At 40.0% G+C, this 23232-nt stretch overlaps 1 protein-coding gene across 2 annotated transcripts in view; it reads right to left on the bottom strand.

Annotated features, from left to right (window-relative positions):
- The window catches only part of SLC30A9 (solute carrier family 30 member 9), a 97717-nt gene that overhangs the window by 27144 nt on the left and 47341 nt on the right, over positions 1-23232 (bottom strand). For both annotated transcript variants that reach the window (XM_055246538.2, XM_063619840.1), the window contains exons 7-9: positions 23111-23169; positions 19033-19100; positions 10751-10853 (exon numbers count right to left, since the gene is read on the bottom strand). In XM_055246538.2, the coding sequence (XP_055102513.1) occupies positions 10751-10853; positions 19033-19100; positions 23111-23169 (230 nt within the window). The remainder of the gene's footprint in view (positions 1-10750; positions 10854-19032; positions 19101-23110; positions 23170-23232) is intronic.

Genomic DNA, 23232 nt, shown 5'->3' with positions numbered 1-23232 from the left:
AAGATGAGAAACATGAAAGCAACCTAAAAAAAATCCATCAATTGGGAATGACAAAATAAATGATAAGCCATAAATTACTTCTACAGTAGGTTAAAAAAATAGGGTTAGAGTAGAGCTTTCTATACCGACATGGATAAAGCTCCTAGACATACCATTAAATGGAAGAATAGAAAAAAGCAAGCTAGGAACAGTATGTACAGTACAGAACTTACGCTTTGTAGTTTTTATAAACTATATATAATGTAAAGCACAGAAAAGGTTAAAAAGAACATGCATGTAACTATGTTTGTATCTCTGAAGAGAGGCAGAATTAAGGTAGTCTGTAATATTTGACTTTTTACAGGAAGAATAACTTGTATAGCTGTACAAGTAAAAGATAATAAAAACTTTAAACAATATACATATTGTATATGGGCACATACATTTCTATTAAAACTGCAAAACCATGCACAGGAATTATATATCACATTCTTTTCTTTCCTTCCTTTCTTACTCCCTCTCCTCTGTCTCACTTGCCTTCATCATTTCTTCCTTCTTTCATTTCCACTTAGGTGGTTTTTAAAGTTTTGTCCTTTGTTAAAGAGTTATCCACTGGAACTTCTCAATAGTAGTATGCTTGTCCCTAGTAAGTCCTTTCCATCCTAATTTGATGTGAATCTAGAAATCACATCATAAGACTACCTTATTAGAACTATTTGATAAAAATATAAAGCCTCTGAGTGAATTCCCTATGTAATTTTAGTTGATTAATCTGAGGCTTTTCCTTTTTTCAGCATCATACCAAATAATCAGATAAGTAAAGTTTCTAGACAATGACTTCTTCATAGATGAGGTTTCCCTTAGGTTACAAGAAATTTAACAGAAACATTTTTTCTAATAAAAAATAGCGATTAAACAAACTTGAAAATATTTAATACAAATATATTTTTAGGTCTTAATATCGGAAACCCTACCCTAAATATACGGAATATTATAAGCTTTTACCACTAGATTCCATGGGAAAAGGGAGCAAACCACCTAAAATATACATGATTTTTCAGGGAATTAAACTAAGAGAATGAGAAGAAATTCAAAGGAAGATATAACTCTCTTACACCCTGATATGGTTTGGCTGTGTCCCTACCCAAATCTCATCTTGAATTCCCAAGTGTTGTGGGATCTGGTGGGAGGTAACTGAATCATCGGGGCAGGTCTTTCCCATGCTGTTCTTGTGCTAGTGAATACGTCTTATGAGATCTGATTGTTTTAAAAAGGGGAGTTCCCCTGCACAAGCTCTCTTCTCTTGTCTTGCCACCATGTGAAACGTGCCTTTCACCTTCTGCCACGATTGTGAGGCTTCCCTAGCCATGTGAAATTGTAAGTCCATTAAACCTCCTTTCTCTGTAAATTGCCCAGTCTTGGATATGTCTTTATCAGCAGCATGAAAACAGAATAATACAGTAAATTGGTACCAGCAGAGTAGGGTGCTGCTATAGATACCCGAAAATGTGGAAGCAACTTTGGAACTGGGTAACAGACAGGGGTTGGAACAGTTTGGAGGGCTCAGAAAAAGATAGGAAAATGTGAGAAAGTTTGGAATTTCCTAGAGACTTGTTGAATGGCTTTGTCTAAAATGCTGACAGCGATATGGACAATAAAGTCCAGGCTGAGATGGTCTCAGATGGAAATGAAGAACTTGTTGGAAACTGGGGCAAAGGTGACTCTTGTTGTTTTAAGCAAAGAGACTGGTAGCATTTTGCCTCTGTCCTAGAGATTTGTGAACTTTGAACTTGAGAGAGATGATTTAGAGTGTCTGGCAGGAGAAATTTCCAAGCAGCAAAGCATTCAAGAGGTGATTTGGGTGCTATTAAAGGAATTCAGTTTTCTTTTTTTTTTTTTTTTTTTTTGAGACAAAGTCTCACTCTGTCGCCAGGCTGGAGTGCAGTGGCACGACCTCTGCCTCCCAGGTTCAAGCGATTATCCTGCCTCAGCCTCCTGAGTAGCTGGAACTACAGGCAAGCGACACCACACCCAGCTAATTTTTGTATTTTTAGTAGAGATGGGGTTTCACCATGTTGGCCAGAATGGACTCGATTTCTTCACCTCGTGATCCGCCTGCCTCAGCCTCCCAAAGTGCTGGGATTACAGGCATGAGCCACTGTGCCCAGCCCTAGCATTCAGTTTTAAAAGGGAAACAGAACATAAAAGTTTCAAAAATTTGCAACCTTACAATGCAATAGAAAAGAAAATCCCATTTTCTGAGGAGAAATTCAAGCCAGCTGCAGAAATTTGCATAAGTAATGAGGAGCTGAATGTTAATCACCAAGAAAAGGGGGAAAATGTCTCTAGAGCATGTCAGAGACCTTTGTGGCAGCCCCTTGAATCACAGGCCTGGAAGTTTAGGAAGAAAAAGTGGTTTTGTGGGCTGGGCCTATGGTCCCTCTGCTGTGTGCAGTCTGGGAACTTAGTGCCTTGCATCCCAGCTGCTCCAGCTGTGACTAAAAGGGGCCAAGGTACAGCTCCAGCTATTGCTTCAGCAGGTGGAAGCCCCAAGCCTTGGCAGCCTCCACGTGGTGTTGGGCCTGTGGGTGCACAGAAGTCAAGAATTGAGGTTTGGAAATCTCTGCCTAGATTTCAGAGGATGTATGGGAAACACCTGGATGCCCAGGTAGAAGTTTGCTGCAGGGACGGGGCTCTCATGGACAACCTCTGCTAGGGCAGTGCTTAACGGAAATGTGGGGTAGGAGCCCTCACACAGAATCCCTACTGGGGCACCACCTAGTGGAGCTGTGAGCAGAGGGCCGTTGCCCTCCATACCTCAGAATGATAGATCCACTGACAGCTTGCACAGTGCACCTGGAAAAGCCACAGACACTCAATGCCAGCCCCTGAAAGCAGCCAAGAGTGGGCTATATCCTACAGAGCTAAAGAGGCAGAGCTGCCCATGGCTGTGGGAGCCCACCTTTTGCATCAGCGTGACCTGAGACATGGAGTCAAGGGAGATCATTTTGGAGCTTTAAGAATTGACTGCCCCGCTGGATTCTGGACTTGCATGGGGCCTGTAGCCCCCTTGTTTTGGCCAATGTCTCCCTTTTGGAATGGCTGTATTTACCCAATGCCTGTACCCTCATTGTATCCAGGAAATAACTAACCTGCTTTTCATTTTACAGGTTCATAGGCAGAAGGGACTTGCCTTGTCTTGGATGACACCTTGGATGGACTTTTGAGTTAATGCTGAAATGAGTTAAGACTTTGGGGGACAGTTGGGAAGGCATGACTGGTTTTGAAATGTGAGGACATGAGATTCGGGAGGGGCTAGGGGCGGAAAGATATGGTTTGGCTGTGTTCCCACCCAAATCTCATCTTGAATTCCCACATGTTATGGGAGGGACCTAGTGGGAGGTAACTGAATCATGGGGGCAAGTCTTTCCTGTGCTGTTCTCGTGATAGTGAATAAGTCTCACAAGATCTGATGGTTTTAAAAAGGGAAGTTTCCCTGCACAAGCTCTCTTCTCTTGTCTGCTGCCATGTGAGACATGCCTTTTCCCTTCTACCATGATTGTGAGCCTGCCCTAGTCACAATTAAACCTCTTTTTTTTGTAAATTGCCCAGTCTTGGGTATGTTTTTATCAGCAGCATGAAAATGGACTAATACACACCTGTACATTAAAAGTGACAGTCATTATTAATTCACATTATGTGTATATATGTATACATAGATATGTATTTATATTATTTTTAAAATATTCAATAAACATTCAACTATTTAAAAAATCCTTAATATTCAGTTGGCTGTGCAATGAAGTGTGAGATACCGTCAACTACTTTATAAACTGAATATGGACCATATTTATTAGTTCTAACAAAAATAAGACCACCCCAACCAGCTCTCCTTCAGAGGTAAGACAGAATCACAGTTATATTTGATATGTATCCTTCCAGACCTTTTTCTACACATTTACAACATAAATCTCTATCAGTTACGTATATATAACCTACAGAGCATTTGTTTAGTTTGCAGCATAACAAACATTAACATCTAGTGGCTAAGAAGTACTGTAAATGCTCTCTACTCCATGATCACCCTTCATGTTTCTGGTGTTCCTTAAGTATCATACTATCCAGCACCTGCATAAATGGTACCTTAGAAGATCTTTCTAGTTGTTTTATGTGCGTATAACCTGTTTAAAGAAGACAGAGAAAGAACCATGTCTTCTTCTAAACACTTGCTACACTGCAAACTCAGGTGCTCAATAAATTCATCTGAGTTGATATTAAATGATATGAAGTTGATATTAAATGATTGATACTAAATGATATGTTTTTATTTAACAGAAAAGTTTTCCAAAATGAACTGTAACAGAAATTGTAAGGCTAACACAGTGAAACCGTCTCTACTGCAAATACAAAAAACTAGCCAGGCGTGGTGGTGGGCGCCTATAGTCCCAGCTACTCGGGAAGCTGAGGCAGGAGAATGGCATGAACCTGGGAGGCGGAGCTTGCAGTAAGCCGAGATCGCGCCACTGCACTCCAGCCTGGGCAACACAGCGAGACTCTGTCTCAAACAATTAGTAAATAAATAAATTAAAAACTACATTATAATTAGAGACACAGGTCCAATTTAAAAGTTGGAGGTACTTAAGTATCTCAAGAAGTGAGGAAACACACATGGCATAAAAATATTACAATGAGTTAAAATTTTAAAAATATTATAGGTCTCAAAAGAAACAACTTTCTGAAATACAATTTCCATCTATTCAGAAAGGTCCAGTTGAAATATTTTTCATAAAAGCCTTTTTGAAAACTCTAAGAGACGGGGTTTTGCCATGTTGGTCAGGCTGGTCTTGAACTCCTGACCTCAGGTGATCTGCCTGCTTTGGCCTCCCAAAGTGCTGGGATTACAGGCATGAGCCACCATGCCCAGCCCTGAAAGAACATTTTTAAAAACTCAAATCATCCATCATTAAGCTTTAACAATTATAAATATGTAACCAAATATGTTTTATTTCATCCATATCTACTCCCTCATGAATATTTTGAAGTAAATTCCAAGCATCGTACCATTTCATCTTTAAATATTTTGGATGAATCTCTTTAAAAACTAGGCTTTTTAGAAAATACAGCCACAAGACTATTATCAGACTTTTAAAAATCAATACTAATTCCTGGCCGGGTGCTGTGGCTCACGTCTGTAATCCCAGCAGTTTGGGAGGCCGAGGCAGGCGGATCACAAGGTTAGGAGATCAAGACCATATCGAGACCATCCTGGCTAACACGGTGAAACCCCATCTCTACTAAAAATACAAAAGATTAGCTGGGCGTGATGGCAGGCACCTGTAGTCCCAGCTACTCGGGAGGCTGAGGCAGGAGAATGGTGTGCACCTGGGAGGCGGAGCGTGCAGTGAGCTGAGATCATGCCATTGCACTCCAGCCTGGGCGACAGAGCGAGACTCCGTCTCAAAAACAAACAAAAAAATATCAATACTAATTCCTTACTATTATCAAATATCTACTAAGTAATCACATTTCCACATAGGGAGAATTTTTTTGAGGTAAAATTCACATACAATGAAATGCACAAATCCTGAATGTACAGTTTTGTTTTTTTGTTTTGAGATGTCTAGTTCTGTCGCCCAGGTTGGAGTACAGTGGTGCCATCTTGACTCACTGCAACCTCTGCCTCCTGGGTTCAAGTCATTCTCCTGTCTCCGTCTCCTGAGTAGCTGGGATTACAGGCATGTGCCACCACGCTCAGCTAATTTTTTTGTATTTTTAGCAGAGACGGGGGTTTCACCGTATTGGCCAGGCTGGTCTCAAACTCCTGACCTCCAGTGATCCGCCTGCCTCGGCCTCCCAGTGTGCTGGAATTACAGGCATGAGCCACCGGACCCGGCCCAGAATGTACAGTTCTGGTTGTTAACAAATACACATACCCTTGAAACATATATTCCTTTGAAGACACAGAACCTTTCCATCATTCCCAAAAAGCTCTCTGTGCCTCTTTCCTCCCCAACATCAGACGCAACCATTTTTCCCAATTTTTTAAACTATTAAAAATTAAAGTTCCTTGCTGGAGATACATCTGTGTTGCCGGTCAGAAAAGTGGTTCATTCCCTTTTATTGCCAGATGATAGTCCATTGTATGAGTATACCACAATTTATTTATCTGCTGTACTGCTGATAAACATTTGGGTTGATTCCAATTTTTTCAGCCATTATAAGTAAAGCTGCTATACACATTCCTTTTTTTTTTTTTTTTTGGGAGAACGACTCACTCTTGTCATCCAGGCTGGAGTGCAGTGGTGCAATCTCGGCTCACTGCAACCCCCGCCTCCCGGGTTCAAGCGATTCTCCTGCCTTAGCCTCTCGAGTAGCTGGGATTACAGGGACCCATCACCACGCCCAGCTATTTTGTACTTTCAGCAGAGATGGGGTTTCACCATCTTGGCCAGGCTGGTCTCGAATTCCTGACCTCAGATGATCTGCCCGCCTGGGCCTCCCAAAGTGCTGGGATTACAGACATGAGCCACCGCGCCCAGCCAACATTCTTATACAAATCTTTTGGGACCATTCATTCCCACTTCCCTTGGGTAAATACTTAGAAGTGGAATTGGTGGGTCACAGGATAAGCATGTTTATAGGAGGCTGCCAAATATTTTCCAGAGTGGTTGTACCATTTTATTAATACACCAGCAATGACTGGGAGATCTGGCTGCTCCACATCTTCACCAACATTTGGCTGTCAGGTTTTTACTTGTAGCCATTATACTGGATATGCAGGGATGTCTTGTGGTATTAATATACATTTCCTGATCATTAATGGTGTTAGCACTTTTTCAGGTGTCCACTGGCCACCATTCATGTTTCCTTATTTGTGAAGTACCTGCCCAAATCTTTATCCTTGGGGGGAAAAAACTGCGTTCTCATTTTATTACTGAATCGTGGAAGTTCTTAATCCTGGATACCAGTCCCTTGTCAGAATGCTTTGTGACTATTTTCTCCCAATCTATGCCTACTTATTTCCTTAAGGATGTCTTTCAATGAGCAGAAGTTTTTAATTTTGATGAAGTTTAATTTGTAAATCTTCTTATTTTATGATACTGTTTCTGTGTCCTATTTATGAAATCTTTGCCTACCAGGTCTAAAAGATATTCTCCTAGGTTTTCTTCTAGAATCTTCATAGTTTTAACTTTCATATTTGGACTATGATCCATTTCAAACTTGTATACAGTGTGTGAAGTAGGAGTCAAGGTCCTTTTTCTCCCCATATGGATCCAATTTTTCCAACATTATTTGTTTTAAAAAGTTTCATTTCTTCACTCAATTGCTTTGATGCCTTTGCCAAAAGTCACGGGCCATGTAAATGTGGCTCTGTTGTTGGATCCTCAATTCTGTTCCACTGATTTGTCAATCCTTATGCCAGTAACTCACTGTCCTAATTTCTATAGGTTTATAATGTCTTGAAGTTCTCCAAATTTCTTGTTTCAAGATTGCTTTGAATATTCCAGGTTCTATGCATGTCCATATAGATTTTGGAATTTATTCGATTTGTCAATTGTACAGAAAAGTCTGTTCATATTATGAATGGGATGGCATTATACCTGTAAATCAATTTAGGGAGATTTGACAGATCTATGACATCCAACCTATGAACGCGGTATTGTATCTCTCCATTTCTTTAGGTCTTCTTTGATTTCTCTTAGCAACATTTTATGATTTTCAGCGTAAAGGTCTTGTATGTCTTTTGCTAGATTTATTGCTAAGTATTTAATATTTCGTGATACTACTTTATATGGAATTTATTAAAATTTCCTTCTCCATTTATTTGCTGATAGTAGAAATGCAATTAATTTCTTCATATTAACCTTTTATACTTACTGATTTTGAATGTTAAACCAACTTTACACTCCTGAAATCTTACTCACTTAATTATGATATAATATCATTTTTATATCATATTTATATATTTATATAATTCAATCTGATTATATTTTAAGGAGTTTTATATCTGTGTTCATGAGGAATAACTGGTCTGTAGGGTTTTTTCCCTCTCATAATGACTTTGTAAAATTTGGGGATCACGGTTATACTAGCCTCATTAAAGCAGCAGAAAAACATTTCATTCTCTATTTCTGAAAGTCTGTGTATTCAGTATTGTTTCTTCCCTAAATGCTAGACAGAATACTCTTGATATTGTTCCATAGGTTACCGAGGCTTCCACCATTTTTTTCAATCTTTTTTTGTCTGTGGCTTTAGTAAGAATATTTTCTGCTGTTACATATTGAGGTTCACTGACTGTCTTACCTGCAGTGTCTAATCTGCTGTTAATTCTATACAGTGAATTTTTCACATCAGATATATTTTTTTAGCTCTAAAAGTTTCATTTGGTTTATTTTTTATACCTTTGATTTCTCTTCTTATGTTCATATTTTCCTTTCAATACACGACTGTACTTGAAATAGTTGTTTAATATCCTTGTCTGCTAATTCTATCATCTGTTTAGTCTGCTTCTGACTGATTTTTCTCCTGGTTATGAGTCAAATTTTCCTGCTTCTTATACTGGCGATTAGTCTTTTTTATTGGCTGCTAAACACTGTGAATGTTATATTGAGTGTTTGGATTTTGCTGCCTTTATTAAAGAATGTGAGGCTTTGTTCTGGCAAGTGATTAAATTATTTGAAGATTAGCTAGATCCTTTAGAACTTCTAGGAAGATTTGTTAGGGAGGGTTCTAGAACAGCCTTCATGTTAAGAATAATTTAGCCCTGCTCCTAAGGCGAGCCTTCTATTGGCCTCGATAATCAACGAGAACTCTCTTACCTCAGCTAGTCAGAACCTGAATGTATCCTAGCTTTGTGTGAGCAGTGGGAATTAGTTACTGCTCCCTGCTGGTTCTCTGCCCAGACTGATGCTCACATCTTACACATGTGTACTTAACATTCAGCAAACATTCAGTTCAAGGAAATCCCTATGTAGACTTCTACAGCTTTTTGTCTTTGGAGCTCCTTCTTCTGTGGAACTCTGCCTTGTAAGTTCTAGCCACCTTAGACACCCTGAACACTGATTTCTGTCTTTGCAACTCAATGAGGCTGTTATTTCCCGTCCTGCTCCACTATCCCAAATATGCGTTCAAGCAAAAAGCCAGAGAGATCATAGAGTTCAAATAATTTGTTTCTTATCTCTCAGAGATCATGGTCTTATGCTGCTATTGTCCAATATACTGTCTAGTTTTTTAGTTGTTTATGGCAAAAGATTAAATTCAATCCCTGTTATTCTGTCATGGGTGAAAGCAGAAGTTCTGAACATAATATTTTGCAACTTGATTTTTCACTCAGTTTATCATAGCTATCATTCCAGGTCAGTACACAGATAACTACTACATTCTTTTTAAATGCCTGAATAGCATAGAGTATGAACACTTAAACGTTCTCTTCAATGTTTGAAATAAAAACTAACATTGAAACTAATAACATCATACATATCTCCTTGCCATATGGACAAATATTTCTGTATTTCAACTTTCCTTGATAAGCTTACAAGAAAATAGAGATTATAAGTTATATATCTCTCCCTATCCCCTCTCCTCCCACCGCATGCCACAGTTGAATGGTAAAATTTTATAGAGACAGTATTTATTAAGTATATACTGAGTATAAAAATTAAGTTCAAGGTAAATACTTAGTACTAATGGCAAACGCTCGACTTCTTTCCTTACTTTTATGAAGGGTTTTAATCCATCTGATTTGACAGTGAGTGAGACAAGTTCTCAGGGTTAATTTTTAATTAATATTGCTCTCCTCCTTGCTCCTCATCTTCATGTTATTTTTATCCTTGTCTTAAATATTCTTATTTTACCTGTGTCTTTCATTGAAGTTCTCCCAAATCAGTTTTTACATAACAGGACTAAAAATAAGTAAATATTGAAAAGGTATCTTCTTAATATACCACACTCTTTAAAATGTAATAGGATGCACACACAGAAATTTTTATTATATTCTTACAAAAGGTTTGGGTTTCTAGTTTTCACAATTTGGGCCACACGGGGTCTAAAAGGTATTTTAATTTTATTAATACAAAAATTTTTCTCCATTTGCAAAGCCAAGGAAAGTAATTCAAATTATGAATCTAATGTGAAAGGATTTTAACCAATTACATATGATTTTACATCTTTATTCTAAAAGTTTAAATTCATTGACTATTACAGTCATTGAGAATTCATATTCAAAGACCAGATTTCTGCTCAGTGACTGACAATGTTATACTCCACATTCCATTGTCAGAGATTCTTTTTTTTTTTTTTTTGAGACAGAGTCTCGCTCTGTTGCCCAGGCTGGAGTGCAGTGGCACCATCTTGGCTCACTGCAAGCTCCGCCTCCCAGGTTCACACCATTCTCCTGCCTCAGCCTCCCGAGTAGCTGGGACTACAGGCGCCTGCCACCGCGCCCGGCTAATTTTTTGTATTTTTAGTAGAGACGGGGTTTCACCGTGTTAGCCAGGATGGTCTCAATCTCCTGACCTCGTGATCCGCCCGTCTCGGCCTCCCAAAGTGCTGGGATTACAGGCGTCAGCCACTGCGCCCAGCCTAAAGCATAACAATCTGCTTTAAAATACTATGATTAAATTTCTATGCACTTCATTGCTGAAAAGTAAACTTTTATTTTCTCCCACAAGCCAGCTACCGGAATCATTCCGTTTTAAAATAGATCAACTTTTAGATTAAAGCCTACAACTATTACTTTAAAATTGATTTATAAAAAAGCTTTAGTCCTCACCTGATTACAAGTATCAGATAATGAGTGTATAGCTTCTGAGAACATACTTGCTGAACCGGTATAAATCCAGGCAAGAAATTTAAAGAAGCAGTTTAATCCATTGCTAGAAGAGAAAGAGAAAACAATTTAGCATAGGTTTGGATAAAAATTTAAGCCAAAAGCATACTCAATCAGCTGTATACCTCTATACTAGATTCTGCTGAAAGTAAAATTAGGCTAAGAACAGTGGCTCACACCTACAATGCCAACATTTTGGGAGGCTGAGGTGGGAGGATGGCTTGAGGACAGGAGTTCAAGACCAGGCTGGTCAACAAAGTAAGACCCCATCTCTACAAATAATTTTTTAAAAACTTATTCTGGTGTGGTAGTACACGCCTGTAGTCCCAGCTACTGGGAGGCTGAGGTGGGAAGATCATCGGAGACCAGGAGTTTGAGGCTAAAGTGAGCTACGATCGTGCCACTGCACTCCAGCCTAGGCAAGAGAGTGAGACCCCGTCGCTAAAAACAACAACAACAACAACAACAACAACAAACAAGTACAATTAAAAGAATCCCTAGCCTTAAAAAACTTTCTGTTTAGGCAACAAGAGTAAAAATTTGAAAAAATATAGATTATGTACTGTTAAGAGGCATGCTATGCATAAGCAAATTAGTTAAGTATATTTTGAAAACTGGTGAGAAAAGAGGGTCTTCTATACGTGGACAAGATAAAATTTAAAAGAAAATTATGTGTTTTAGGTAGATAAAAGCAGATCTGCACCTGATACTGTCCATTGGGCCAGTGTCAAAGGCAAGACTTCAGTGAAAGTCTGTTTACTTAAGGAGCCAGAGGTGACTCTAAGCAGTCTCAGAGTCATACTAGAAGCAGCTAGATGCCAAAATAAACACAGTTAACTCTGAGGAAACTAGCTGCTCAGATACCAACAGTAATGACTAATATGATTTATCTCAGACGTTATGCTAGTGAGTTACCATGTTATATTACAAGTCTGTTATACAAATATTAACACCCCAATTTTATAAATGACAGAACTGTATGTCCCCTTTTAGCTACCCTTTTCCCATCTCCTCCACCTCAGATAACTTCTTAAAAACATCATATTTATTCTGGCCGTCACAGTTTTCATCTTATCAATACCACCTACCATTCCATACTACTAAATTCCTGGAAATATTTTAGTACTTCTCTTAACCTCCTGGGAGCACCTGACACTATTTTCTTCTTTTTTTAAACAATGTTTATTTATTTTATTTATTTTTTAAATTTATAATTTAAGTTTTGGGATACATGTGCAGAATGTGCAGGTTTGTTACATAGGTATACACGTGCCATGGTGGTTTGCTGCACCCATCAACCCATCATCTACATTAGGTATTTCTCCTAATGCTATCCCTCCCCTAGCCACCCGCCCCCCAATAGGCCCCAGTGTGTGATATTCCCCTCTCTGTGTCCATGTGTTCTCATTGTTCAACTCTCACTTATGAGTGAGAACATGTGGTGTTTGATTTTCTGTTCTTGTGCTAGTCTGCTGAGAATGATGGTATCCAGCTTCATCCATGTCCCTGCAAAGGACATGAACTCATCCTTTTTTATGGCTGCATATTATCCCATGGTGTATATGTGCCACATTTTCTTTATCCAGTCTATCATTGATGGGCATCTGGGTTGGCTCCAAGTCTGCTAATGTGAATAGTGCTACAATAAACATACATGTGCATGTGTCTTTATAGTAGAATGATTTATAATCTGTTGGGTATATACCCAGTAATGGGACTGCTGGATCAAATGGTATTTCTGGTTCTAGATCCTGAAGGAATCACCACACTGTTTTCCCCAATGGTGGAACTAATTTACACTCTCACCAACAGTGTAAAAGTGTTCCTATTTCTCCACATCCTCTCCAGGATCTGCTGTTTCCTGACTTTTTAATGATTGCCAATCTAACTGGCGTGATAGAATCTCACTGTGGTTTCAATTTGCATTTCTCTAATGACCAGTGATGATGAGCTTTTTTCTGTATGTTTGTTGGCTGCATAAATATCTTCTTTTGAGAAGTGTCTGTTCATATCCTTCACTCACTTTTTGATGCAGTTGTTTGTTTTTCTCGTAAATTTGTTTAAGTTCCTTGTAGATTCTGGATATTGGCCCTTTGTCAGATGCATAGATTGCAAAAATTTTCTCCCATTCTATAGGTTACCTGTTCACTCTGATAACAGTTTATTTTGCTGTGCAGAAGCTCTTTAGTTTAATTAGATCCCATTTGTCAATTTTGGCTTTTGTTCCCATTGCTTTTGTTGTCAAAGTCATGAAGTCTTTGCCCATGCCTATGTCCTGAATGGTACTGCCTAGGTTTTCTTCTAGGGTTTTTATGGTTTTAGGTCTTACATTTAAGTCTTGAATTCATCTTGAGTTAATTTTTGTATAAGGTATAAGGACAGGGTCCAGTTTCAGTTTTCTGCATATGGCTTGCCAGTTTTCCCAGCACCATTTATTAAATAGGGAATCCTTTCCCCATTGCTTTTGTCAGGTTTGTCAAAGATCAGATGGTTGTAGATGTTTGGTGTTATTTCTGAGGCCTCAGTTCTGTTACATTGGTCTATATATCTGTTTTGGTACCAGTACCATGCTGTTTTGGTTACTGCAGCCTTGTAGTATAGTTTGAAGTCAGGCAGCGTGATGCCTCCAGTTTTGTTCTTTTTGCTTAGGATTATCTTGGCTATACAGGCTCTTTTTTGGTTCCATACGAAATTTAAAGAAGTTTTTTTCTAATTCTGTGAAGAAAGTCAATGGTAGCTTGATGGGGAGAGCATTGATTCCATTAATTACTTTGGGCAGTATGGCCATTTTCATGATATTCATTATTCCTATCCATGAGCATGGAATGTTGTTTCATTTCTTTGTGTCCTCTCTTATTTCCTTGAGCAGTGGTTTGTAGTTCTCCTTGAAGAGGTCCTTCAAATCCCTTGTAAATTGTATTCTCTTTGTAGCAACTTTTATTCTCTTTGTAGCAACTGTGAATTGGGAGTTCACTCTTGATTTGGCTGTTTGTCTATTATTGGTATATAAGAATGCTTGTGATTTTTGCACATTGATTTTGTATCCTGAGACTTTGCTCAAGTTGCTTATCAGCTTAAGGAGATTTTGGGCTGAGATGATGGGTTTTTCTAAATACACAATCATGTTATCTGCAAACAGAGACAACCTGACTTCCTCTCTTCCTATTTGAATATCCTTTATTTCTTTCTCTTGCCTGATTGCCCTGGCCAGAGCTTCCATAACTATGTTGAATAGGAGTGGTGAGAGACGGCATCCTTGTCTTGTGCCGATTTTCAAAGGGAATGCTTCGAGCTACTGCTCATTCAGTATGATACTGGCTGTGGGTTTGTCATAAATAGCTCTTATCATATTGAGATACGATCCACCAATACCTAGTTTAAGGTGAGAGTTTTTAGCATGAGGCGGTGTTGAATTTTATTGAAGGCCTTTTCTGTGTCTACTGAGATAATCACGTGGTTTTTGTAATTGTAATTCATTTCAACCTTGGTGAATCTGATGATTGTGTGTCTTGAGGTTGCTTTTCTCCTGGAGTATCCTTGTGGTGTTCTCTGTATTTCCTGAATTTGAATGTTGGCCTGTCTTGCTAGGGTTGGGGAAGTTCTCCTGGATAATCTCCTGAAGAGTATTTTCCAACTTGGTTCCATTCTCCCCATCACTTTCAGGTAAATCAAAAGTAGGTTTGGTCTTTTCACATAGTCTCATATTTCTTGGAGCCTTTGTTCATTCTTTTTTCTTAATCTTGTCTTCGCACTTTATCTCATTAAGTTGATCTTCAATCTCTAATATCCTTTCTTCCACTTGATCAATTTGGCTATTGATACTTGTGTATGCTTCATAAAGTTCTTGTGCTGTGTTTTTCGGCTCCATCAGGTCATTTATGTTCTTCTCTAAACTGGTTATTCTCGTTAGCAACTCCTCTAACCTTTTTTCAAGGTTCTTAGCTTTCTTGCATTGGGTTGGAACATGCTCTTTCAGCTTGGAGGAGTTTGTTATTACCCACCTGCTGAAGCCTACTTCTGTCAATTCATCAAACTCATTCTCTGTCCAGTTTTGTTCCCTTGCTGGCAAGAAATTGTGATCCTTTGGAGGAGAAGAGGTGTTCTGGTTTTTGGAATTTTCAGCCTTTTCGCACTGGTTTTTCCTCATCTGGATTTATCTACCTTTTGTCTTTGATGTTAGTGACCTGTGGATGGGGTTTTTGTGTGGACATCCTTTTTGTTGATGTTGATGCTATTCCTTTCTGTTTGTCAGTTTTCTTTCTAACAGTCAGGCCCCTCTGCTGCAAGTCTGCTGGAGTTTGCTGGAGGTCCACTCCAGACCCTGTTTGCCTGGGTATCAACAGCGGGGGCTGCAGAACAGCAAAGATTGCTGCCTGTTCCTTCCTCTGGAAGCTTCATCCCAGAGGAGAACCTGCCAGATGTCAGCTGCAGCTCTCCTGTATGAGGTGTCTATTGATCCCTGCTGGGAGGCATCTCCCCATCAGGAGGCATGGGGGTCAAGGACCCACTTGAGGAGGCAGTCTGTCCCTTAGCAGACCTCGAGCGCTGTGCTGGGAGATCTGCTGCTCTCTTCAGAGCCGGCAGGCAGGAACGTTTAAGTCTGCTGAAGCTGCACCCACAGCCACCCCTACCCCCAAGTTTTCTGTCCCGGAGAGATGGGAGTTTTATCTATAAGCCCCTGACTGGGACTGCTGGGCCTTTCTTTCAGAGATGCCCTGCACAGAGAGGAGGAATCTAGAGAGGCAGTCTGGCTTTAGTGGCTTTGCTGAGCTACGGTGGGCTCTGTCCAGTTTGAACTTCCTGATGGCTTTGTTTACACTGTGAGGGGAAAACTGCCTACTCAAGCGTCAGTAATGGTGGCCCCCAACCCCCACCCCCCCCACACACAACAAACTCAAGCATCCCATGTCAACTTCAGACTGCTGTGCTGGCAGCCAGAATTTCAAGCCAGTGGATCTTAGCTTTCTGGGCTCCCTGGAGGTGGGATCTGCTGAGCTAGACCACTTAGCTCCCTGGTTTCAGCCCCCTTTCCAAGGGAGTAAAAGGTTCTGTCTCACTGGCATTCCAGGCACCACTGGAGTATGAAAATAAACTAGTCTAGCTAGCTTGGTGTCTGCCCAAATGGCTGCCTAGTTTTGTGCTTGAAACCCAAGGCCCTGGTGGTGTAGGCCCCCAAGGGAATCTCCTGGTCTGCAGGTTGTGAAGACCATGGGAAAAGCGTAGTATCTGGGCTGGAATGCACCATTCCTCACAGCACAGTCCCTCATGGCTTCCCTTGGCTAGGGGAGGGAGTTCCCCGACCCCTTGCACTTCCCTGGTGAGGCAATGCCCCACCCTGCTTCGGGTCACCCTCTGTGGGCTGCACCCACTGTCAGACCAGTCCCAATGAGATGAGCCAGGTACCTCAGCTGGAAATGCAGAAGTTACCCACCTTCTGCATGGATCTCGCTGGGAACTGCAGACAGGATCTGTTCGCATCCAGCCATCTTGCCAGCCACCTCCAGCTGGCTATTTATTTTTTAAAGACAGGGTCTTGTTCTTGCCCACATTGGAGTGCAGTGGTGTAATCACAGCTTACTGTAGCCTTAAACTCCTGGGCTCAAATGATTCTCCTGCCTCAGCTTCCTGAGTAGGTCTACAGGCGCACATCACGCACCATGCCCAGCTAATTAAAAAAAATTTTTTGTAGGTACAAGGTCTCACTATGTTGCCCAAGGTGGTCTCAAATTCCTGAGCTCAAGTAATCCTCCTGCCTCAGCCTCCCAAAGTGCTGGGATTCCAGGTGGGAGCCTGTACCAGGCCTGCTAATTTCTTAAAACATGTGGGCCTGTAGTCCCAGCTACTCAGGAGGCTGAGGCAGGAAAATTACTTGAACCTGGGAGGCAGAGGCTGCAGTGAGCTGAGATTGCACCTCTGCACTCCAGCCTGGTGACAGAGCGAGACTCTGTCTCACAAAAAAACAAACGCTTCTTCCCTTGGCTTTCTTGACACTCCTTGATATGGTTTGGCTCTGTGTCCCCCACAAAATCTCATCTTGTAGCTCCTATAATTCCCACATGTTTTGGGAGGGACCCAGTGGGAGATGACTGAAGCATGAGGGTGGGTCTTTCCCATGCTGTTCTTGTGATAATGAATGACCTCACGAGATCTGATGGTTTTTAAAAATGGGAGTTACACTGCACAAGCTCTATTTGCCTGCTGCCATCCATGTAAGACATGACTTGCTCCTCCTTGCCTTCCACCATGATTGTGAGGCTTCCCCAGCCATGGGAACTGTAAGTCCAATTAAACCTCTTTCTTTTGTAAATTGCCCAGTCTCAGGTATGTCTTTATCAGCAGCGTGAAAATGGACTAATACACTCCTGGTTTTCTTTCTGCTTTTCTCCTTACTCCTCCTCAGTCTCCTCTGCAGGCACTTTTTCCTCCACCTTTTTCTTTTCTCTTTTTTTTTTTTTTTTTTTGAGACGGAGTCTGGCTCTGTCACTGAGACTGGAGTGCAGTGGCATAATCTTGGCTCACTGCAAGCTCTGCCTCCCGGGTTCACACCATTCTCCTGCCTCAGCTTCCCGAGTGGCTGGGACTACAGGTGCCCGCCACTACACCCAGCTAATTTTTTGTATTTTTAGTAGAGACAGGGTTTCACCGTGTTAGCCAGGATGGTCTCGATCTCCTGACCTCATGATCTGCCCGCCTTGGCCTCCCAAAGCCTCCACCTTTTTCTTAATGTTAACATTCTTCAAGGAATTTTTCCTGAGGACTTTTTATTCCTGATACTATATATACATACATTCCTCAGGTGATCTTTACTTTTATGGCTTTAGTTATCATCTATATACTAAAAGCTATCAACTCTGAACCTCTAACTCAGATTTCTCTCCTGAGCTTCAGACCAATATATATTAACAATAATACTTCTTAAGTACATATCTTAGAGCAGGTACTATGTTAAGCACTTTTCACACATACATCCCTCCAATGAGAAAAGCTATAATCACTATCCCTGTATTACTGGTGAAAAGAACCCTGTTGACTATCTCCACCTGGGTGCCCTAAACATACCACCAGCTCAAAAATGAACTCATCATTTTCCCTGATCCCACCCTGCTCCTCCTTCCAGTGCTCTCCTCAGTGAATGGTACATTATTTGCACAACTGTACAGGCCAGAAACCTGGTCACTATCCTTGAACATACCTTCTAAGAAGTTGAAACTGTCTATGTCTATCTGTACCACCACTATTGTAGTTATGACATCATTATTCTTTGTCTGTATTATAAATGCCTTCCTCTAGTTTAGTGTCCCTCCAATCCTTAAAGAATTATGTATTATATCTTTATATTTTCAGATCATATCACACTATCTGATACATATTTTACATATATATATTTAAGAATAAAAGAACTAATGAATTGTTGAATGATTTCATACATCCTAAAATACATCAGTCAGCAAAACAGATAAAAGGTGAACAAAACAATAGGAATCAAGAAGATAGAGGGAAAAAGGGGGAGGCAAGGCCGGGCTCAGTGGCTCACACCTGTAATCCTAGCACTTTGGGAGGCCGAGGTAGGCAGATCATGAGGTCAGGAGATTGACACCATCCTGGCCAACATAGTGAAACCCCATCTCTAATTTTGTAAAAATACAAAAATTAGCTGGGCATGATGGCGTGTGCCTGTAATCCTAGCTACTTGGGAGGCTGATGCAGGAGAATGGCTTGAACCCGGGAGGCAGAGATTGCAATGAGTTGAGATTGCGCCACTGCACTCCAGCCTGGCAACAGAGCAAGACTCTGTCTCAAAAAAAAAAAAAAAAAAAAAAAAGAGGAGGCAAAAATAACAATTATGTTCTTCCAAGATAAGTGGAATAAAGATAATAAGCACAAAGATCTTCTTCAACAGCTGTAACCCAGGTTGGTTTAGCTAACTTCTTTAAAAAAGACTTCTATCAACTCCAATAAAAGTAAGAAAGGATTTTCAGGTAGCAACTATTCTTAGATCTAACTACATCAAAAATATACAGAGAATGAGCATGGGTGTCTATATGAATTCAGGATCTTTCCCCACCACTTTACTGACAATAATAAAGACTTATTCAATTTCCTCATAAAACAAAATAAACCTCAAACTCTATAGCTAGCTACCATGTAATAAATTTATATATTCAAGGATATACATATTTAAAAGAATATATTCTATTTCATAGAGCTTATTTTTCAGTACTTACATGCAAATTGCAACCATCACCACTTTTCCTGGTCCCTTAAAAAACACTGATGCCGTTCTGGAGCGTGGCTGTAAAAATGCAAAAACTTTTTTTAATACCTCCAAAATTTTGCAGAGAAGCACTATAACTGGTGGCTTTGACAGACCAGAACATTTTCCTCTATCAAAACTTCTGAATTAGGTTTACTTATTTTTCTCTAGAAGTTCTTGTTTAGAAAGTGGAAAGATTAAAACCGAAAGCATATCTGGGTCTCTTTCCAGAAATCTGTTTGTTTTGTTTCCTTGTAGTTCATGTCCTGCCTACTTCCAGAAAGGATCTGAGTTGGCTATATAAAAACTAGTAATAAAGTAGAAAAATGCACTGAGCTGAAATTCATATGCTCTAAGAATGTGTGAAATCAGACACCCCTAATTCTGTATTGACCTGCCTTCAGAGCTAAGAGAAGGAACTACACAGGGATAAACTTTGTCCATGTGGTCTCAACTTTTACTTCAATTTGTAAGCCATAAACTCTGACTATGGGTCTAGATTTCTGAATTATACTGTTTATTGAGAACAAACAGAATGTATGTTTTATTAAAATAAGAATATATTGTGTTATTTGGTTGAATAGAGAAAAAAACTCAATGAAATTATTATGGGAACAATAGAATGCTGCTTACGGTGAAAAATAAGATTTCTTTAGAAGAAAGGTTTGGGAACTCATGGGAGGGGCAAAACAGGGAAAGGAAATGAGATCTTTAAGATCAGAATAAGAAATAATAAGAAAAATAAGGAAAAAGATTCACTGGGCTCAAACCACTCTAATAAAGAAGGCTGTAGAAAATGGGAAGATGTGTTGGTAGAAACTAGAAACAATGATAAGGCGCAAGGAACTCTAACAAGAGAATAAAAATCTGGAAAAACAAGAGATCACAAGGAGCCAGGATCCACAACTCACTTGGGGAGCTTCCTGTAAAAGCTACTCAAAAATTCCACAATCAGGCGGGGCGCAGTGGCTCACGCTTTTAATCCTAGCACTTTGGGAGGCCAAGATGGGCAGACTACTTGAGCTCAGGAATTTGAGACCAGTGTGGGCAACGTGGTAAAACCCCGTCTCTACTAAAATACAAAAAAATCAGCCAGGTGTGGTAGTGGGTGCCCATAATCCCAGCTACTCAGGAGGCTGAGGCATGAGAATCTCTTGAACCCGGGAGGCAGAGGTTGCAGTGGGCTGAGATCATGGGCAACACAGCAAGACTCTGTCTCAAAAATAAAATAAAATAAAATAAAATAAGATAAAATGATAAGATAAAAATAAAATAAAATATAAAAAAATTCCATAATCAGAGCAATTGGAGAACTGCCACTTTTTGAACACCAGGACAGCAAAATGTTAGAAATTAATGAAACTGCGGCCAGGCGCAGTGGCTCAAGCCTGTAATCCCAGCACTTTGGGAGGCCGAGGCGGGCGGATCACGAGGTCAGGAGATCGAGACCATCCTGGCTAACACGGTGAAACCCCGTCTCTACTAAAAAAAAAATACAAAAAATTAGCCGGGCGTGTTGGTGGGCGCCTGTAGTCCCAGCTACTTGGGAGGCTGGGGCAGGAGAATGGCGTGAACCCGGGAGGCGGAGCTTGCAGTGAGCTGAGATCGCGCCACTGCACTCCAGCCTGGGCGACAGAGCGAGACTCCGTCTCAAAAAAAAAAAAAAAAGTAATTAATGAAACTGGATAGCCAGTATCTATTTTTTCTATTTTTATATAACTTTGAGAACATTCACAATAAACAGGGTTCTTTAATACTGGGACAAGTACAGAAAATCTGGATAGATTTCAGAGAGAACTACCAGGAAAAGGAGCATAAATTGTTCAAAGCATTATTGGTGCATTTCAAGGTGATACTATTGTGGAGTTAAATATATTAAGCAGAGATAAAGGTACTTCCAATTCTCTGAAGTACTATATGAAGAAACCCATGTATTAAAAATAGAAGGGAAGGCATGGGAAAGTAGAAATGTATTAAAGGGGAAATTATTATATAAGAAATTAAATACCAGAGGAGCAGACCCAGAACACTGTGATTTCATATATCTCATTATTGGAGTTCTCATGAGATAAGAATATATTGGAAAAACAAGTGTCTGGGTCAGAAATAACAAAAAAAAAAAAAAAAAAGAAGGCATTTTATTTTTGCAAACAGGATTAGCCCTATGTTTTAGAGAAGGAAAGCAACCATCTTCAGTGGGAGAACAACCATTCCTAAAGGGAATAGGGGTATAGTAGAGGGAAATGAAATACTAGTTTTATCCTAATGTCCCAGCAAAACAAGGTTGTAATAGCAAAAAAAAAAAAAAAAAAAAAAATCAATTCAAAACATGGAATATTCAAAAGCTGACCAGTATTAATCTTCTAAAGTAACAAAGATTTCATAAGTCAACAGCTACTATTAGAAAATCTGGTGAGGATGATTCTCCATGTGAAACAGATGGGAAGGCGAGGAGTGAATCTTCCCAGGAGGCAGGTCTCACTAGCCTAAGTTATCCCAGCACAAGAGGCAATGGCAATAGCCCTTGAGGCATGAGAGTGAAAATGCTGGCTCACAAGACATATGAAGGCTCTACCAGAGGAGAGTCCACATCTTCAGGGCAGTACTGGGGTGCCAGAAATGCAGGGATCAAAGGGGAAATGGAAATCAAGAGGTCTTGAAGATAATAAATGGAAAAGGAAAGCATATCAAATAAGATTTAGCTAAAATTATCATCACTGCCAATGTCTAAACTTTGCAAAACGGGTGAAATGTCTCGAATGCCACCAGAGAGAAGAAAATGTGCATAGGTAGCCTTTTATCCAAATATGACATTAACTTCTTGATAGGAGATTCCTCTCCCAGCCAAGTTTAAACGGAAAGTCAACTTGGCCATAGACTGCTTGGCATCTTAAAGGTGCTGGGGACTTTGGTAAGTCATTTCGGTGGGGTGGTGGGGTTGAAAGCCCAGTTGGATTAGGTTCAGGAGAAAATAAGAGGTAGAACAGTAGAGGCAAACTTTCTATATGTGTCCCAATATTAATTTCCTTCTAGTAAGCAGAGTATTTCGTCACATGTGTAGATGAGTTAGTAAATTTGGTGACGAAAAGATGAGGTGATGAAAAAGATGAGGTACTTTTATGAAATTACACTTATTTTTTCAATAAAATATGAAGCAAAGTCAACAGCTGAAAAGAGTGAGGCTGTTGGGAAGAAAGAAAAAGATACGCAGTAGCTATTTCAAAGAGTGGGAAGGTGAATATACTCTGGAAGTTTAGTAATACTGTCAAATAATATTGAGTATCCATTGATTTTGTAGTCATATAATGAAGAAAGAACAATCACACTGGCTGTGTAATTTTCTTCTCCAAGGGCTAAGCTTCTTGGATACAAGTACAGAGTTGGCAGTCTGAATGTTGAACCAGAGTTAGAAGCAGAAAGAGAGAGGCTAAAGAAAATTAAGAGTGTGTATGACAGATATAAATCTCACTAAAACCTATGAAAATAAAGTCTTCCTCATCTATCTCTACATGCTTAAGGTTCATAACACGGTTATGACTTTAAAGAAAACTTATGCACAAATGTTTTAAATTTCAAGAAAATCAGGCCGGGCACAATGGCCCACGCCTGTAATCCCAACACTTTGGGAGGCCGAGGCAGGCGGATCACCTGAGGTCAGGAGTTCAAGACCAGCCTAGCCAACATGGTGAAACTCTGTCTCTACTAAAAGTACAAAAATTAACTGGGCACGGTGGCGTGCCTGTGGTCCAGGCTGCTCGGGAGGCTGAGGCAGGAGAATCGCTCAAACCCGGGAGGCAGAGATTGCAGTGAGCCGAGATCACACTACTGCACTCCAGCCTGGGCAACAAGAGTGAAACTCTGTCTCAAAAAAAAAAAAAAAAAAGGAAAATCAGACGGAAATGAATGAATAGACTACAATTCAGTGAACTACAATGTACTCAAGAAAATCTTAGACTGAGATCACAGACATGCTAGAATTTTACAATGGACTGATATTAGAATTTTGCTGTGCAACGCAAACATACACATTATTACAAAGACATCCTTACCTTGGTATTTCCCAAGAAATCTCTGTATTCTCTTAATATTTTTTGGTTTCTAAATAGCCCTGTAAGAATGACAAAATAAATTTAGGTCATAGATATTCTTATCAGTCACAGTTTAGATTAAA

The sequence above is a fragment of the Symphalangus syndactylus genome, chromosome 16 (genome assembly GCF_028878055.3).
Source record: "Symphalangus syndactylus isolate Jambi chromosome 16, NHGRI_mSymSyn1-v2.1_pri, whole genome shotgun sequence".
Lineage (NCBI taxonomy): Eukaryota > Metazoa > Chordata > Mammalia > Primates > Hylobatidae > Symphalangus > Symphalangus syndactylus.
The sequence above is the reverse complement of the archived record's forward strand: the minus strand, read 5'-3'. Positions and strand labels throughout refer to the sequence as shown.